This window comes from Pseudophryne corroboree, chromosome 1 (genome assembly GCF_028390025.1).
Source record: "Pseudophryne corroboree isolate aPseCor3 chromosome 1, aPseCor3.hap2, whole genome shotgun sequence".
Lineage (NCBI taxonomy): Eukaryota > Metazoa > Chordata > Amphibia > Anura > Myobatrachidae > Pseudophryne > Pseudophryne corroboree.
The window spans coordinates 1,159,950,396-1,159,971,060 of NC_086444.1; the positions used below are offsets into that span (position 1 = coordinate 1,159,950,396).

Consider the following 20,665-nt stretch of genomic DNA (forward strand, 5'->3'; position numbering starts at 1 on the left):
CAGTGCTTTCCGACCAAAAAACGGACTTTCAAAATTCGACTTTTTGAAATTCGAATTTTTGCAAATTCGACTTTTCTGCAATGATACAAGTGCTGCAATTCGACCAAAGCATATTCAATTCAAGTTTGGAAATTCGACAGCAGTGCTTTTAGACAGCAAATTCGTCATTTTCAATCCGCCACACTTTGGAGGGTGAAAACAATAAAAAAAAATTTAAACATGTTTTTTTTGGTGTTTTTTTTTTTTAGGAATAGCATATCTATTTATATTAGAAGGGATTAGGTACTTTTTTTTTTTTTTTGGAGGCACAAATATTATTTATATATTTTTTAAAATATTTTTTTTTATTTATTTTTTTATTGCTGGAACGGTAAAATCCTAAAAAAAAATGGCGTGGGGTCCCCCCTCCAAAGCATAACCAGCCTCGGGCTCTTCGAGCTGGTCCTGGTTCTAAAAATGCGGGGGAAAAATTGACAGGGGATCCCCCGTATTTTTAAAACCAGCACCGGGCTCTGCGCCTGGTGCTGGTGCCAAAAATACGGGGGACAAAAAGAGTAGGGGTCCCCCCGTATTTTTAACACCAGCATCGGGCTCCACTAGCTGGACAGATAATGCCACAGCCGGGGGTCACTTTTATGCCGTGCCCTGCGGCCGTGGCATTAACTACCCAACTAGTCACCCCTGGCCGGGGTACCCTGGGGGAGTGGGGACCCCTTCAATCAAGGGGTCTCCCCCCCCCCAGTTACCCAAGGGCCAGGGGTGAAGCCCGAGGCTGTCCCCCCCCATCCAATGGGCTGCGGATGGGGGGGCCGATAGCCTTTTGTGATAATGAAAAGAATATTGTTTTTTCCAGCAGTACTACAAGTCCCAGCAAGCCTCCCCCGCAAGCTGGTACTTGGAGAACCACAAGTACCAGCATGCGGGAGAAAAACGGGCCCGCTGGTACCTGTAGTACTACTGGAAAAAAAATACCCAAATAAAAACAGTACACACACACCGTGACAAGTAAAACTTTATTACACACTGGTTTTTTTTCCGGGTTTTTCCCGTTTTTTCCCATTTTTTAAAATCGCGGCAAAATCCGCCAAATCGGCCGATTTTCACCCGCGGTTCTGGCGAATCCGTTTTTCATTGAATATGGTGAATTCCGGCAGCCACCTTCCGGAATTCACCTGTCGAATTAAGTCGAATTAAAAAACGGCGAAAAATTGCCGCGATTCGCCGTGAATTGCATATACCCCTTAGGCTCAGGCTCCAGGACAAGAGAGTTAGGCTCAGGCTCCAGGACAAGAGAGGTTGGCTCAGCCTCCAGGAGGGGCGGGTTACAGTTAGCCTCCAGGAGGGGCGGGTTACAGTTAGCCTCCAGGAGGGGCGGGTTACAGTTAGCCTCCAGGAGGGGCGGGTTACAGTTAGCCTCCAGGAGGGGCGGGTTACAGTTAGCCTCCAGGAGGGGCGGGTTACAGTTAGCCTCCAGGACAGGAAGGTTAGGGTTAAGGCTAGACTCCAGACGGGGAGGATTAGGGTTAAGGTCCAGGAGGGGAGGGTTAGGCTCCAGGATGGGATTGTTAGCCCCAGGACGAGAGAGTGTTAGGATTAGGCTCCAGTAGGGCAGAATCTGCTGGAAGTCACCGCTAGACCACAAGGGCAGTTTTGTCGACATGAATGCTGATATGGTCAATGTAGACATGCCAGGCGTGTTGACATTATGAATGTAGTCAAAATATACCACACCTGGCAGGAAAGCTTTGTGGCTCTGTGTCCATATGGTTTGTGTTACCATTTGCTTTGCACACAGCAATGATCACTAAGCTACAACCCCTATAAACAGGACATATTTCACATTATATAAAAGTCTATGGTGTATACCACAACACATGGCAAAGAGACAGCTTTATGCACACAAACAATTATTGATTGGATGTGGCTCTTACACAGACGGCAGGTAAGACAAACACAGACGTTACTCAAGAATTTCCCACTCACAGCCCCAGGATCAGACTAGCGACAATTACCACTGTACTGGTCACAAACACACCAGCTGCTGCCATTTTGTGCACAGAACCAATGTCTATTAAACTGTGCCCTATCCACTGGAAACTAGTGTTGGCCCTGAGGCAGATAGCAGGCAGCAAAAGAATGCATGAGAAAGCAGCCTATCAATTCACAAATCAGTGGCATTGCTGAGGCACGAGGTATACAGCAGATCACTGGTCGCCACCATGGGGATTTCTCCTATGAAGTTTACAGTAGGCCATTGTCAGGCTCTAACTAATTTTCTGCATCAACAAACGTGGAAATCGGCCTTGTCCCACCTGCCACAGCCGGCAACTGACAGGACTCAGAGTGTGCGTTGCCTGCAATAGACGAGTGCATTATGTCTCTGCTGCCCTAACCTGACATAAGTTTAGCTGCAAATTCATCTCGCCAGGAAAGCAATTAAACGACACAAGTATGTGGTCAATACTTCTCTGGCGGAGATAACCTTACTGTGTAGCAGATGAGGTATTGGAAGAGAACACAAAACAGTTAAGCCGCTGGTCAATGTGTGTTCTTAAAGCTGTCAGGAGAGGGGGCAAATTTAAAGTGTGACAGGAATAAAACTCTCTCAGAGATATCGGTCAGTGACTGTGCTGCCTGGCTCCCCAGCGCCACCTAATGGAGACCCTCCACGTACTCTCTATCTGCGAAATGATAACATGCCGGGTAAAAGGGAAAAAGGTGCCATTTTATTTTTACTTTACTGTTCTATGCATATATGGATACAGAGGATGACATTGATGAAAACTCCTCTATAGCTGCATATGTATATATGTATACATATCTATCTATAAAATGCTGTGTTTATGGGGTCTATTTACTAAGCCTTGGAGAGAGATAAAGAACCATTCAGCTCCTGTCATTTTTCAAACACATCCTGTAACATGGCAACTGACTGGCTGGTACTTTATCTCTGTCCAAGGCTTAGTGAAAAGACCCATAACTACAGAAATCCCACTAAAATGATTGGACACACTAGATCACATGCATTATTTTCCAACAACCACACCTCCATGAATTACTTCCAACTGTCACCAAAACATCATCACAGCATCACTCCCACAGACACTAGTCACAGAGACGCAGCACCTCCCCACCTCACTGACAGCGGCCAATCCCCGCCTCACTGACAGCGGCCCATCCCCCGCCTCACTGACAGCGGCCCATCCCCCGCCTCACTGACAGCGGCCCATCCCCCGCCTCACTGACAGCGGCCCATCCCTCGCCTCACTGACAGCGGACCATCCCCCGCCTCACTGACAGCGGACCATCCCCCGCCTCACTGACAGCGGACCATCCCCCGCCTCACTGACAGCCGCACATCCCCCGCCTGAGAGCCGCACATCCCCCGCCTCACTGACAGCCGCACATTCCCCGCCTCACTGACAGCCGCACATTCCCTGCGGCACATCCCCCGCCTCACTGACAGCCACACATCCCCCGCCTCACTGACAGCGGCACATCCCCCGCCTCACTGACAGCCGCACATCCCCCGCCTCACTGACAGTAGCTCATCCCCGCCTCACTGACAGTGGTACATCCCCGCCTCACTGACAGCAGCTCATCCCCGCCTCACTGACAGCGGCCCATCCCCCGCCTCACTGACAGCGGCCCATCCCCCGCCTCACTGACAGCGGCCCATCCCCCGCCTCACTGACAGCGGCCCATCCCCCGCCTCACTGACAGCAGCACATCCCCCGCCTCACTGACAGCCGCACATCCCCCGCCTCACTGACAGTAGCTCATCCCCGCCTCACTGACAGTGGTACATCCCCGCCTCACTGACAGCAGCTCATCCCCGCCTCACTGACAGCGGCCCATCCCCCGCCTCACTGACAGCGGCCCATCCCCCGCCTCACTGACAGCGGCCCATCCCCCGCCTCACTGACAGCGGTCCATCCCCCGCCTCACTGACAGCGGCCCATCCCCCGCCTCACTGACAGCCGCTCATCTCCCCTTCACGGACAGCTGCACATCCCCCGCCTCACTGACAGCCGCACATCCCCCGCCTCACTGACAGCCGCACATCTCCCGCCTCACTGACAGCCGCACATTCCCCGCGGCACATCCCCCGCCTCACTGACAGCCGCACATCCCCCGCCTCACTGACAGGGGCACATCCCCCGCCTCACTGACAGCCGCACATCCCCCGCGTCACTGACAGCCGCACATCCCCCGCCTCACTGACAGCCGCACATCCCCCGCCTCACTGACAGCCGCACATCCCCCGCCTCACTGACAGCAGCTCATCCCCGCCTCACTGACAGCAGCTCATCCCCGCCTCACTGACAGTGGTACATCCCCACCTCACTGACAGCAGCTCATCCCCGCCTCACTGACAGTGGTACATCCCCGCCTCCCTGACAGCAGCACATCCCCACCCTCACTGACAGCCGCACATCCCCCGCCCCTCACTGACAGCCGCACATCCCCCGCCCCTCACTGACAGCCGCACATCCCCCGCCCCTCACTGACAGCCGCACATCCCCCGCCCCTCACTGACAGCCGCACATCCCCCGCCCCTCACCGACAGCCGCACATCCCCCGCCTCACTGACAGCCGCAAATCCCAGCCGCAAATCCCCCGCCTCACTAACAGCCGCAAATCCCCCGCCTCACTGACAGCAGCACATCCCCGCCTCACTGACAGCAGCACATCCCCGCCTCACTGACAGCAGCACATCCCCGCCTCACTGACAGCAGCACATCCCGCCTCACTGACAGCAGCACATCCCCCGCCTCGCTGACAGCAGCACATCTCCGCCTCACTGACAGCAGCACATCCCCACCTCACTGACAGCAGCACATTCCCGACTCATAGTTACATTTAAAAAAAACAATGCCGCCACTTCAAAAGTAAAAATTAATTACTGCAAGATTTGCATGTCAGAAAGCAGACAATGTAAAATCTCATCACAGGAGAGATCCCTCTGTACTCTGCACAATTTTCAGAAGAATGCGGCTTTTATAGTTCCATTTCACACACCGGGCATTTCCTCCAGAAAACATTTCCATATTTCCATGCATCTTCCCCGGCCATAAAGCGGTCACCGGGACGCTGGCTGGAAGTAAATTACGTTTTGTTAGTTTGGCAGATCTGTAGTAATAAGCTGCGTGGATCAGAGGTGTGCCCTCTATTTTATGGCAGTACATAAAAGTGCAGCCGTACACCAAGTGCAAGACAGCCTGTGAAATATGCTTTTGATTTCACCTGTGACTTGAATAACTCGGCTGTAAAATAAAACCACCGTGCCACGGACAGCCTCCAGCCCAACAGATGCTTTTCCCGTCCCTTCCTTCACTGCTCAATACTAAAGGACTAATTGAAAACAACACAGCACGAAAGAGAGCTGGAGAGGAGAGCGGCTTGGAAGGGAACTTTATAAAGGTGCACTATATGTACCACAAATCCTAGAAGTGTTCTCATATCCTGTGACAGACCAGAGCCATTGTCCAGAGATTGACCTGTCAAGTGCTGTATGAAATTTCGTGTTTTATTTGAAGTGTTCAAAAGAAAAAAAAACACTTTGTTAGACAAATACTTTTTAATGGGAATAAAATAAACTAAGCTTAAATCATTGGGATTTATAATGGAAAAAATGCTATGTAAGAAACTGTGGGATAGATGTATCAACCCTTGGAAAGAGATAAAGTGGAGAGAGATAAAGAGCCATATGCAATTGCGGCCGAATTTCCGCAAATGTCGAAAAACGGGGCATTTTCGACACAAAAAAATGATTCGACAATGCAATACAGTACTTTGACAAAAAAACGGCCGTTTCAGATTCAACTTTTTGCAATTCGACAGTTGTCAAATTCGACATGTCTGCAATGGTAAAAATGCGGCTTTTCGACAAAAGTATATTCAATTGAGGAATGTCGATTCGACAACAGTGCTTTTCGACAGTCATTTCGTCAATTTCAGTCCGCCTCATTTTGCTGGCGGGATCTAATAAAAAAATTTAAAAACATTTTTTTTGTGTTTTTTTTTATTGCTAATAGCATATCTATTTATATTAGAAGGGATTATCTACTTGGTTTGTCTATTAGGAGCTACAAGTATTATTTAATATATTTTTTAAAAGAATATATATTTTTTTTTTTTTTTACTGACTAAAATAATGTGGAGAGATCAGAGCATGTTTTTCAGTGGGAAGGGATGAGAATGGGTTAAAAACCCTGAAAAAAAATGCGTCGGGTCCCCCTTCCTAAGCATAACCAGCCTCGGGCTCTTTGAGCCAGTCCTGGTTGTAAAAATATGGGGGGGAAATCGCGTCTGAGCTGTCAGGCGGCGCATAGCGCATAGGCGCTCCATTATATTCAATGGTGGGAACTTTGCGGTCAGCGGTTGACCTCGAGGTTACTGGATACAATGGAGAGCCTATGCCCTACACTGTATCTCGAGTGCGCCGCCTGACAGCTCAGATGCGCACAGCCAATCAGGAGAGTGCCACGATGTGGCGCTCCCTGATTGGCTGAAGGGACCCTCTTTGACAGCAGTCACGGGGGGTCCCGGCAGTCGGGGAAAGGGGTCCCATGTGTAAACATGGGACCCCTTTCAGTGCGTGGATCGGGATTTTCGTTTTTTTTATTTTGCCAAGTACGTGGATTACAAACTAAGAAGAGGACCGATCTACACTGGATTTTTGTGAGTAAAATTTTATTTACAGGTAACCCGTGGATTCTTCTGGTGAAGGGGACCGAGTCGTCGTGTCAACATAGGTAAGTATGTGTGTGTAGGTGTGCATGTATGTAATAAAGTTATACTGTTACGGTGTGTGTGTGTGTACTGTTTTTATTTGGGTATTTTTTGCAGTAGAACTACAGGTACCAGCAGGCCTGTTTTCCCCCCGCATGCTGGTACTTGTGGTTCTCCAAGTACCAGCTTGCAGGGGAGGCTTGCTGGGACTTGTAGTTCTGCTACAAAAATCAATATTCTTTATTTTGACACTTGGCTATCAGCCTCCCATCCGCCGCCCTTGGATGGGGGGGAGGGGGCGGACAGCCTCGGGCTTCACCCCTGGCCCTTGGGTGGCTGGAGGGGGGGACCCCTTGATTTAAGGGGTCCCCACTCCTCCAGGGTACCCCGGCCAGGGGTGACTAGTTGGGGATTTAATGCCACGGCCGCAGGGACTGGTATAAAAGTGTCCCCCGGCTGTGGCATTCTCTCTCTAGCTAGTGGAGCCCGGTGCTGGTGTGAAAAATACGGGGGACCCCTACGTGTTTTGTTCCCCGCATTTTTGGCACCAGGACCGGACGCAGAGCCCGGTGCTGGTTGTTAAAATACGGGGGATCCCCTGTCATTTTCCCCCCCGTATTTTTACAACCAGGACCAGCTCAAAGAGCCCGAGGCTGGTTATGCTTAGGAGGGGGGACCCCACGCATTTTTTTTCAGGGTTTCTTAAACAGGACGCACACTATCGTCAATTGGTCCGTTTTTCGACAGCGGGACTGTCGAATCCGTTTTTTATTGAATATGTCGAATTTGGGTCCCGGCGGGAGGGTGTCTGACTGTCGAATTAAAATTGCAATGTTATAGGCTGTGGGCCAGATGTACTAAGTCTCGGAGAGAGATAATACTTTATTTATCGCGACTTTATCTAGCTAATAACTGATTTTTCAAACACAGCCTGTAACATGACAGTTAGGAGCTGATTGGTTGATGCTTTCTCTCTCCATGGCTTGATACATCTCCCCCTATATTACTGGACATCTCTTGTTCAGGTGGCTATGTTACAGTTGGTTGTATTTTAAAGGGATGTCCACTGGTAGCCACAACCCCGACTCTTTATTAATTATCCCAACCCCCTTCTCCCATTTTGAGTAGTACATTCTTGCAAAAGCTGGTAGCCACTGCCATTGGGCGCTGGCCAGCTAAAGGTACCCCAATCAACCAAGATGGTATGTATATTAAGATTATTTTTATTTATATAGCACCTACTTATTCTGCAGCGCTGTACATTAGACATTTTATTCAGGTGTGGTATTCCCTGCCCCAGTACTGCTGGATCCAATTTCTGGATGACAGGACCACACACACACACAGGCGCCAGAGACATGTAAGCGCCCTGTATTTCTGTGGACTGTAGGCCATCCACACTAACTCTGGGAGAACAAACAAATTTCACGCAGGCGGCAAAGGTCCCAGGACTGGGAGGCGGGAATGCTAACCACTGTGCATACACCACATCCACCGAATTCACTACAGGTTGAGTATCCCATATCCAAATATTCCGAAATACGGAATATTCTGAAATACAGACTTTTTTGAGTGAGAGTGAGATAGTGAAACCTTTGTTTTTTGATGGCTCAATGTACACAAACATTGTTTAATACACAAAGTTATTAAAAATATTGTATTAAATGTCCTTCAGGCTGTGTGTATAAGGTGTATATGAAACATAAATGAATTGTGTGAATGTAGACACACTTTGTTTAATGCACAAAGTTATAAAAAATATTGGCTAAAATGACCTTCAGGCTGTGTGTATAAGGTGTATATGTAACATAAATGCATTCTGTGCTTAGATAATGGGTCCCATCACCATGATCTCTCATTATAGTATGCAATTATTCCAAAATACGGAAAAATCCGATATCCAAAATACCTCTAGTCCCAAGCATTTTGGATAAGGGATACTCAACCTGTATCTGATTGGACGAGCGCAGTTCTGTCCCACATTCAGATGCCGTTCACAGCATAACACCTATCTATAGAAGGTTTACATCTCTCACCAGTACAGTAATAGAAGCTATCCATTCTGATATCATTTTTATTTTAGCCCCATAAGTATATAAATATGAATTTGTGTATTTGAAATGAATTCAGTCTGCTTTAAGAACTGAAAATCTACACAGGCTTTTAACAAAAAAATAATAATAATTGACCAGTGTTTGAGATCCGTCATCTTGCAGGAGGGTTACTCTGATTGGGGTGTAAACACTGCCTGACCCTGTAATTGGACTTGTGTTCTTATTGGTGACCTTTGTGACCCCTGACCTATTACTAGATCAAATATAAGCAATGTTTAGGCTATTCTTGTATATGTCCAATGTGATTCTAATTGCAGGGTCGCACCTCTCATTACCGGTGTGCACCCCAAGACCCCTCACCTGTATACCTAATGCTGTGTATTTACATACACAATAGAAGGCCAGAGATCCCTTCTGCCTGGTGGTAGCACCCACGTCCACCTTTCCTATATATTGGTTTTAATTAGGTTCCTGACATTTCTTAGACTGCATGCAGAGCAAGGTGAGTCCTGCACAAATGGGTATCAGATTAGATTAGATGGGGGGATGGATTTCCGGGGTGTGGGTCCCCCTGGACTGCTGTGGCTGTTTGGCCTCAGGAGCAACACATATTAACACTTATTTTCATATTAACTATTGTGTGTTTGTTTCAATGTAACTCATTTCCCACCTTCACTTCTCACCACTTTGCCTCTCACTATTTTACCTCACTATTTTATTTCTCACTTTGTACCTCTCACTAATTTACCCCTGCTGTTTTCAGCAGCCTCTCTCACTAACCTATTTTCACTATATATTCTTTCACTTTGGTGTTGCCCTGGGGTCACTCAGCTGCTTCATTTTGGGGTGTCCCGCGCCCTAGATTGGTACTCCCCTAAATGTTAGGGAGTTGCCCGACTAACGAGGTCACCTGGACGCGGTGGGCAAGCAGTTACTTATGGCCATAACTATGCGAAGAACCTCGCTCAAAATGCAAAATTTTATTGCAATGATTATTATGAATAAATTGGTAGTGTTTGAATTGTGCACCTGCAACTTTTTCTTTGTATGCCGTTCTACTGAAAGGTCTCCGCAGGGTCGCACCTCTCATTACCGGTGTGCACCCCGAGACCGCTCCCCTGTATACCATCTCACGGCTGAAGCTGTAGATGTTCTCTCTTGATTTAATTGGGTGCGGCGGTATGAAATGTAGACATAGCGTTTTTACAGTGTTTGAGTGCTAAACCTACCCCTAACAGCAGCATAAACCTAACATGTGACCATGTCGGCATTGTGTTGAAAATCTAATGCTTATTGTGACATTGTTAAAAGTAATTGGCCTCATGTTGTGCAATTGTCTGTTCTTACCAGTTGGTTAAGCAGACTTTTTTTTGTATGTAGTTCCAGCTACCGCTACTACTGGAGGGATGCCATTGGTGGGCTACGCTGTGTCAATATAAATAAAAGGAGTAGTTTTAATGTAGAGAGTCTATTTTGAGCTGTGCATGCAGTCGCACAGCATGGGCTGGGAGCCCGGAAACTCCCCTCCACTTAGCAATTGGCTGAAATTATAACGATAGCAATGGTATTTAATACGATTACTCGAGCTGCCGCCACATCATGCAGTTTAAGGGACAGAGCAGCGCACATGCCCAGTGGTTGCAACTACCAAGTTTACTGTGTGTGTGGATCTGAATCCTCAATCGGTGCACTGGACCAGAAAGCAGCTGCCAGGAAGAAGAGACAGGAGCCTTACCATGAGGTGGGAGAATGTGTGCTTAGAAAGTGTAGAGCTGGTTCTATTAGGTTTGTGTATTTCTTAATATGTGTTTAACCTTTTCCTGACCACTTATCTTATTTATATTATTTAAATATGTTTGATATAACCTATAATATAGACCATCTATAGTGTTAAATATCAACACTGTATTCAGACCAATGTTTACATAAATGTCCAGGATCGTTACTGGATTCTTCTACCGCTCACCCAGACTCCGCACTTGCCCCAATGTCCCGCAGCTTGTGGATTGCATTTGGAAACCCCACTCCAGAAATTCTGCATTTGCCACTTCACAGGGCATTAAATGTGGTAGCCTAGCAAAAACATGTAATCATACCTATTTTGATGGAAAGTAGTATAATGGTAACACTGAGACAATCAGAGGCCCCTACCTGTGTGACTAAGGACCACCATCTACATTCTCAGCCACAGCTAGACATACTCAGAATGAAACTAGACCCAGGTTTAGGATGAGTTGCAGGTCCTGAAATGAGTTTATAAACCCGTCTCACTTAACCCCGGCTCTGTGGCCAGTATATGACCCCGACGAAACAAACCAGTTGAAAAAGAAAAAAAAACAGCAGCTTCCGAAATGAATAGTAATTGGATTGGGAAAGTTCACATTCTCCGCTCCACAAATCCCTCCTTGAGAAAGGGAAAACAGTTTACGAACCTAATTATTGCTGCAGCTGTGGTCTGATCTTCCCCCCAGCCGTGCAGGTCACCCCCGAATGGGATGACAGGTGCTCTAGCTGGATCTTCTTCCCGCTTTCCACACTTACTGCTGGGCTCCCCTGGGCTGAGGTGGACAACGGACATCATTAGCAGATGGTATTAAATAGACATTTAATGACATAGTGCAAATAAAACACTTAGTACCTAGGTGTCTATTTACTAAGCCTTGGAGAGAGATAAAGTACCAACCAACTCCTGTCATTTGTCAAACACAGCCTGTAACATGGCAGTCAGTAGCTATTGGATGGTACTTTATCTCTCTCTACTTTATCATTCTACAAGGCTTAGTAAATAGACCCCCTCTAATTCTACAGTCAACTAAAACATCAGCTCCTGCAGAGACCGGACATACTTGATGATGCAATACTTCTGACAGCCACCATCCATCAGTCCGAGTGGGCCTTATAACCTTGAATTATTCATGTAAAGGTTATTCTATAGAGAAGCGTCCCTTTCTATGCTTATTGGCCGATCTATGCACAAAGCCAACACCCATTGGAGGATGAGATTTTTTATGCTATGGCATGATGGACATACCACATCTATTACTACCCCCCTTCCCCCCCCCCTCATCTGCAATGCTCTGGGGTCTGCCGCACAGGCTGATTCTTAGGTGGGGTCAAAGCACGAAAAGCAAGTAACTGTATATCTGGAACGAACCGAGCTGCAATGCAAGGGGGGCACATTAATGTTGTATGCAGGGTAAATACCGGCTGCTTTTGCATGTAGCCCACAAATAATGGGCAGCTTTAGGTTTACGCAGCAATTTAGATAGGAGTTTGGAAACACCCCACCCAAATATAAATCTCTCTGCATATGTTACATCCGCCCCACCTGCAGTGCCGCATGGCTTTGCCCAGGTGATCGTTACTTGCCGATTTTTGCATTGCTCCCTCCTCGGGATCAGCATCATTATCTGTAAGTTCTTTCCCCACACATTTTCCACAGACTATACCCACTCACCCCATTACTTATTATCACTACTCAAATGGAAGTATTATGCAGGACTGGCATGATTCGGGAGACATCTCTGCCACCCTCTCTGTTCCCATGATTCTCCAGGCTACTAGCCCAAAGGCACAGCAATAGAAACCTTGCTGGGCAGTGTTTGAGCCGCACACAGTGATTGGTGTGACCTGGGAGAGTCACAGGAAGTGGGGTACAGGCAGGGGCGTGTGGCTCTCAGTGGTATAATTGTCTTTGCTGAATAGACCCATACTGTTGTGATCATTCTGCACCCCAGTAGCTGCAGATCAGACACACACCTGGCAGTCACACAATACCTGGAGTCTGAGGCTGCCTTCTTATCTTGTGTGATCATTAGTGTTGCAGCAGCACCGGTGGGATTCAGCCCTATCTTGTGCCTCTTGCTCCTCTGAACATCAGGACGCTTGTCTACCTTTTTCTCTGGCGCAGGTGAAGCAGTGTCGAGACCTGTGTCCAATAACCACAGTTTTTACTCAACAATACAGATCATACCACATGTAATCTGTAACATACAACATGCAAGCTACACTAATAAGACTATTACCCTTATTTATCAATGAGTGATACATTTCACTGTGATGAGTGATAAATTCCAAAAGCCAATCAGCTCCTAACTTCCATGTCACAGGCTATGTTTGAAAACTGGCAGTTAGGAGCTAATTGGCTGGGGAGGAATTTATCAATCACAGTGAAATTTATCACTCATTGATAAATAACTCCATATATTTATAGACCAAAAAATGTTTATGTCACCTACTGTATATACACAATCAAGAGAGCCACTTTGTGGCCTGAATTAATACTCATGAGTACACATATTGGGTCTGGGACTGAGGGTCGACCGCACAAAGGTCGACACACCTTAGGTCGACGCCAATTGGTCGACACACCTTAGGTCGATATGGACAAAAGGTCGACATGGACAAAAGGTCGACAGGAACAAGGTCGACGTGGAAAAAGGTCGCCATGAGTTTTTTATGTTTTTTTTGTGTCGTTTTCTTCGTAGAGTGACCGGGAACCCCAATTAGTGCACCGCTTCGCTCGCCATGCTTCGGGCATGGTGCCTTCGCTCCGCTACCGCTTCGCTCGGCACACTTTACCGTTCCAATCGTAGTCCACGTGGATCGTTAAGTATGAAAAGGTTCAAAAAAAGGAAAGAAATCGTGAAAAACTCATGTCGACCTTTTTCCATGGCGACCTTGTTCCTGACGACCTAAGGTGTGTCGACCAATTGGCGTCGACCTAAGGTGTGTCGACCTTTGTGCTGTCGATCTGGAGTCCGGATACCCACATATTACCACTACACTAGAGCCGTCAAAGAGGCATGAGGCGCCATGTGTCTCACTGATGACGCTAGTGAATCGACGGCCTGCATTCTATCGTCGGTTCACCTCAAGTGAACTTAAAATAATCGAAATCCCACAAATGGCATTAAATTGCTATAACGTGCCAATTTTTTTCTTACAACTATCAAGTACATTCCTTTAAAGAATTGTATTAAAATGTTTGAATGCAGCCGTAACGCAGTCAAAGATTTCTTTTTTTTCCCAAGGCTTAAGTGACCAAATGGCACCTATTTGCTGGGAGAAATAAAGAGGACGGTGTTCGGGGAAATCAATCGATAGTGGGAAATAGAGAGGCAGGGCTCCGGCTCGGAGATAGGAGGCAGAATGCTGACATTATTGATTTTAGCCAGTTCAGCTGGTCTGGTAATTAAAATGTAAATTTGAGAAAGAGATTATGTCCTGACAGAAATGGTGGGATTAAAAGGGATGATAAAGGCCCGGCGTGAAAATGCACTCGCCATAGATAAAAGGAGACTCTATGTACAGGGTTTAACAGCTGTGCGGGCTTACTCCGAAACCAAAACATGTCTGCCGAGAGCGCTTGTGCCTTTTGCAATGGATAACTATGGTATATTATATTCCAATAAATCTGACTCTAAAAATATGTAGAAGAGGTCTCCAAATGGGATACAGACGCACAAAACTTAGCATTTAATATTTATATAATATATGAAATTTTTTTCTTTATTTAATTTTACAAATGTACTACCGATATAAAAAGTATTAATTCCTTTGGTTTTTTTTTCCACATTTCATTTTGTTATATTATGAAATCAATATGGTTTGTTACAGAATTCGGACCAAAACAAAAACGCAAAATACTCTATATGGTCAAATAAAATTAATAAACCCTTTTTAACCAATTCCAAATAAAGTAAATAAAAAAAAGAGGGTAAAGGTTATTAACCGACTGTGTAAAATGCAGTAGTTATAACTGAGTGAAAAATAAACATCAGTCTGTGGGAGGTACAATGGTTTTTTAGTGCATTTCCAATTAAAAGCTTCATCATGAGGCTCAAAGAACATTCAAAGCAGGTCTTAAAAGCTACTGGAAAGCAGTAATCCAGGATAGGACAAGAGGATTTGAAATGCTATTTTCTGGAGCACTGTCGAGTACATTACAAGGAATAAACAAATTGGGCACAATATAAATTTGAATCAGCTGTCCTGTAAAATGGATCATCCATGTGAGAAGGGCCCCCAAGTGGTTTACAGTAACTCTGAGTCAACAGTCTTCTATGGCAGAAGGGTAAAACGGTCAAGAAGACAATAATAACCTGAGCTCTTCTCAGGTCTGCCCTTTATCTGACGGTTTAAGGTATAGAAATCATTGGGGAAAAATATGCATATGAAGCCTTCCCTAGAGTTCTTTGAAAACACAAGCGACCCACATACCAAGTACCAAGTGAATGGGGACGATTCTATACTTTGCCCAGACCTTTCTGGTCTCAATTCTATCTGCTATGTCTGCAGCTTTGTGCATCATCCCAAGAACACTCTCTCTAGTGAATGGGACTGGAGTAAATGTAGAGATCCCTCTAAGCAGAAGAGCTGACCATTCATTTTTGAAAATACTAAAGTAAGTGGATTTCTGGTACACACTCCCCATTGGCTAAACCACCCTGACACACTGATGACACGGCAGAGTAAGCTGTGTAAAATCCTGGACAATGATAAAAGGGTATAGCACCAGGTCCTTCTTGTAGTGCACACATAAAGAGCCATACAGAGTGCTCTTAGCTTCCAACGCTTCCCCCTCTATGTCGCTCCTGCTTTATCAGGCTTGCTGGCAGGCAGACTGAAGGAAGCAAAGCATTGCTGATGGTACCATGACCTGGACACTGTTGTCAAACACAGTCTATACGTTTAGTATGTACGGCTGACAGCATAAAATGTGCTGAATGCAGGTGGAGACATCTACCCTTAGTTACATCAAAACTCACAACTTAGATGGAATTACTTCCGCTAGGCACACACACACACATATATATATTCCAAAATAATAGTGTTCTTGAGGATACAATATTGCTTGGCACCCAGGAGTACAAGGGAGGGGGTATTTGTTACGGCATTTGTGGGGTAAAGAGGCAGAGCTGCAGAGTGAAAGACAGGGAGAGCATCTGAGAACGAAACAGAGAGCTACTGGGGGAAAGAAAGACAAAGCGAGCTGCCGGGGGAAGAGAGAGACATGGTGAGCTGCAGGAAAAAGAAAGTGCGGCAGAGGGAGTAGCAGCAGGAAGAAAGAGAGAGCCGCAGGGGTAGGCAAGAGGGAGCCGCAGGGGTAGGCAAGAGAGAGCCGCAGGAGTAGGCAAGAGGGAGCCGCAGGAGTAGGCAAGAGGGAGCCGCAGGAGTAGGCAAGAGGGAGCCGCAGGAGTAGGCAAGAGGGAGCCGCAGGAGTAGGCAAGAGGGAGCCGCAGGAGTAGGCAAGAGGGAGCCGCAGGAGTAGGCAAGAGGGAGCCGCAGGAGTAAGCAAGAGGGAGCCGCAGGAGTAAGCAAGAGAGAGCCGCAGGAGTAGGCAAGAGAGAGCCGCAGGAGTAGGCAAGAGAGCCGCAGGAGTAAGCAAGAGGGAGCCGCAGGAGTAAGCAAGAGGGAGCCGCAGGAGTAAGCAAGAGGGAGCCGCAGGAGTAAGCAAGAGAGAGCCGCAGGAGTAGGCAAGAGGGAGCCGCAGGAGTAGGCAAGAGAGAGCCGCAGGAGTAGGCAAGAGAGAGCCGCAGGAGTAAGCAAGAGGGAGCCGCAGGAGTAAGCAAGAGGGAGCCGCAGGAGTAAGCAAGAGGGAGCCGCAGGAGTAAGCAAGAGGGAGCCGCAGGAGTAAGCAAGAGGGAGCCGCAGGAACGCAGGAGTAAGCAAGAGGGAGCCGCAGGAGTAAGCAAGAGGGAGCCGCAGGAGTAAGCAAGAGGGAGCCGCAGGAGTAAGCAAGAGGGAGCCGCAGGAGTAAGCAAGAGGGAGCCGCAGGAGTAAGCAAGAGAGAGACGTAGGAGTAAGCAAAAGAGAGACGCAGGAGTAAGCAAGAGAGAGACGCAGGAGTAAGCAAGAGAGCTGCGGGTTGCAGGAGTGTGGGGGGAATACAAGATGTGTGGGGGGAGATAGGAAAACTGCAGGATGTGGGAGCATCAGTTAGAATGGAAACTGCAAGGTGCAGAAAGCATGGGGGAGAGATATATGGTATACCTCATTTCTTTCCATTAACACTTAAAGGGGGATTAAATATTGGTCCATAACATGTCCTTGTATTGCCTCCTCTGCAACTGTTAGCTCTGTGCAAGCAGGAAGGAAACAACAGGGGTAACCAGGGGGAAACGGATTGCATATGACGCTACTGTAATATATGCATGTTGCCTGACAGTATTGTGCCACAACCAGTGCCAGAAAACATTCACAGTGGTAGTGCACACATCACAAGAAGATATACGGAAGCTCCTACAGAGATATAACCTGCAGTCTCAGCCTCATTGCTGGCAATCTCCCACTGCTTTTATGACTTTCCAGAATTGCTTTTCTGGGTTTTCTCCGGACTCTGGAGTATCCTGTGTGGGGGGAATTCAAAAATATAACAGCAATATCAAAAGGGCACTAGTCTCTATAGTGACACGTCAGTGGTCTCCAGGGGTGGACTGGAATTGAAAACCAGCCCAGGAAATTTATGGAAGCAGCTCTAATAGGGGTGTGGTCTGATGAGAGAGTGGGATCTGTTGAGGGGGGGCCGGATCCCTCCTTATAGGGCCTGATTGTACGTAATTGTGGCCTTTCTTGCGTCTTTTGCTCCAGTTGTGTCTGACACCAGTGGCGGATTGGGAACTAAAAGTGGACCTGTACAATTGTGTAGAAGTGGCCTGACATGTGCAGCACTAGAGGTATAACATTCAGTGTAGCCATGGCGGCATCACTGGATGGCTGGATGAGTTGCCATACTGCAGAGATGGAATAACAGAATGAATGGGGATAATGCAGTGTACGGAGTGCGGTGGGCTGCCTGTCATGTGGGGCGTGGGGCCACATGACAACACACATAACCGGCCCCATAGACACATCGGCCTACCTGGAATCATCCTGATGAGCTCTATGGCCAAGCCACCCCTGGCGGTCTCAACCTACAGAATGGCTACCTTCACTATGTAGGGAACAGGTGCACTATAGGGAAATGACCCATGCTAGGAACGCAAAATGGCCTTGCTGAATATACACAGACATTTACAAGGGCCGGTCTCAATGAAGGAAAATAATTTCAGTGTTAACGTAATTTAGTGTTTGATTTCCACTACACTTATCCCACAATTTAACAATGTCAGACAGCGTTGTACAGAACACCATATTGACCCAGATAAGAGGGCAACAAATCAGGGTCCACACAAGTGCGCTTAACTATGGAGGGAAGCTCCTGCCATGGCCGGCTTCTGTGGAGCCCTCTCCAGGTGATGAATTTATGACCCTATTAGGCATAAGGCTGTGTAAACAACACTCTTAATCAGGGCCGTGGAAAAATAGTGTCTCCAAAAGGCAATTACTTGTTTGTTTTAATCATGTTTTATTCCCACCTAATTATACAGAGGAAATAATCACTTTTCCAGACCCTCGTTGCATGAAAGGGCATAAAAAGCAACTCTCTCCCAAACCAGTCAGTCTGATGAATGGGGTGTTTCCAACAACTCCCCCCTCCCTCAACCCAGCCATCCATATTCTATGTCCAATCTACACTGACTGTGCCAGTTTCCTCATTGCCTATTCAAGTGCAGAGAACGGCCCCAAAAAAACCTGGCTACGTTGTCATTACTAGATTGCGCAATTCTAAAATAAATTAATATAGCAGATATAGATGCATCATGAGTGGCTTAGAAATCAGTGCTACCCTTTATTTATGATGGTCACCCTTGATGTTCAGTCTCAATTGTAATACAACTTTTTTTTATGTCTACTGCGGTTATAAATAAAGAGAGCTAAAAAAAAAAAAAAAAAAAATCAGAGCTACCATCAAACAAAACTAGACAGTTGCCTAGGGTACCATCGGACAAAACTAGACCGCTGCCTAGGGTACCATCGGACAAAACTAGACCGCTGCCTAGGGTACCATCGGACAAAACTAGACCGCTGCCTAGGGTACAAGAAACTGCGGTTACTTTTGAATTATTATTTACAACTACTGAGCCCCTTTCCCCCTTTTATAGTCTGAGGGTGGCAAATACATACCTTATAGAAATATTTCACAATAAACTTGATTTACCCACGTGAAGTTTAGAAGTTAAGGTCCCAACCCTCCTTAAATACAGAGGCCTCACCCTTATAGGAACCACAGTTTCCTGACACTCGGACATCAGGTGCAAACATCAAGAAGGACTTTACTTGCGCAAGGTCATTAAAAATACCAAACGTCTTAATTTGCTATGACACTCTCTAATGGGTAATGGCTTCACAGCTCACTTAACTAATCTCCTAATCACCAACATTAAAACTAATTCACGTTTTATTACATGAAAGAACCCAAGACTGTTTTTCATGTTAAACCCAAATGAAAATCTGCATTTAAAAAAAATAAAAAAATGAAATTGGAAAATGCAGTAAAATAGGATGACATGATATTTAGACAGAGCATAGGGCTGGCGTGGAAAACAGTATATTATGTTACGCAGTGCATGTAAGACACAGGGGTAAGGGAAAGGGTTGGGTTGCCCTGGCTAATTTAGATCCCAGGGTAAGGGTAGTCCTGGGATCTAAACTGGTGCTGAAACAAGACATCGCCATGTGTAGAGTTGGAACAAAGGGACTGGTAAATCATTATCATCCGATGCTTTTAGCAGATGGCAATGGTCATACATAGGCTGGTGACTAATGTATATTACTATCACCGTTCATTGCTAATGGCTAGGAGTAACTACAATAATATCATGCTGCCCCTTATTGTTAATCGTCATTCGGCAATCATCGGTATGCCATCAGAATGTCGACACTGACGTGTTGACAGTTGCAATGCTGACACCCGATGTTAGGGTCAGGCTGCAATTAGCGTTACATTAGGGTTAAGCTGCAATTAGGGTTAGTATTAGGCTTAGAATAAAAGTCAATGGGAAATCGCACTGTTGACTAGCCGAATGTCCCATTATGCTATCAACTTTATTAATGTTAATGAATAGTGTATTTATAGTGGTTTAGTTCACACACTGACTTTTTGTATGGATTTAATTCTATTTGAGATTCACCAGCGAGGAAAATATACAGTATATATAACAAAATAAAGATATTGGTCCCGAATCATAAATAGGAAATTGGGGGGGGGGGGGGGGGGGAAGGGGGAGTCTACCCAATGTAATATTTTGGTGCACAAAGATCAGTGCCTTTCTTACTGTACATTATCTTGTAATCAATGTAATCCACTCATCTGCTGTAATCTTTCTGCTGCTGGGAACAGTGGTGGAGACATCTGACCCTATGCTGGAGGTGGAGGGAAAGCTGCACAGTTGCCAGGCCAGCCGTACAGCACACATGAGCCTCACTGCGGGTTCACTGAAGTTGCGTCACATGCTTGCTGGCAACTGCCAATTAAAGCTGCTGTGTAGCCTAGTAATGCATACTTGTTGACTGGACACATTACATGTATGCAGAGACACCACAAAATACAGAGCTGTAAATCTAACAGCAAAAGTTTCCTGAAAACGCTCTGTATTCCTTGTACTTTGCTGTATAAAATCTCTCTCTCAGAAGTTACAACTGTAAAGCTGCACTTATAGAGATAAAAGCAAAAACAGTCACCATTTGGGCAAACTCTAAATTTGAAGCAAATTCACAAAGTTCATCAGCAAATGCATAAGAGTCAGTGTTCTGTATTCATAGCAAACAACCGATATAGGAATGAATATGTCTTTCTCCTTGGTACTGTATATATTTCTTCTGTAGCAGAATCCTCACCCGATTTCAAGATACATTTATATTTAAAAAAAAAAGGCAAACAGAAAAAAAACAGTAGAGAGGAAAAGAAGACAAAACAAAAAAATGGTGTAGTTCATCCTGAGAATAGATAATATACACCTCTAGTGTGTGCAGGAATACAAACATTGGTGACT

The 20,665-nt window shown here is 46.2% G+C and overlaps 1 protein-coding gene across 3 annotated transcripts in view; it reads right to left on the reverse strand.

Moving 5' to 3' along the window:
- UVSSA (UV stimulated scaffold protein A) overlaps positions 1-20,665 on the reverse strand; it is a 95,543-nt gene that overhangs the window by 20,289 nt on the left and 54,589 nt on the right. For all 3 annotated transcript variants that reach the window (XM_063924894.1, XM_063924896.1, XM_063924898.1), the window contains exons 9-10: positions 12,567-12,717; positions 11,222-11,347 (exon numbers count right to left, since the gene is read on the reverse strand). In XM_063924894.1, coding sequence (XP_063780964.1) covers positions 11,222-11,347; positions 12,567-12,717 — 277 coding nt within the window. The remainder of the gene's footprint in view (positions 1-11,221; positions 11,348-12,566; positions 12,718-20,665) is intronic.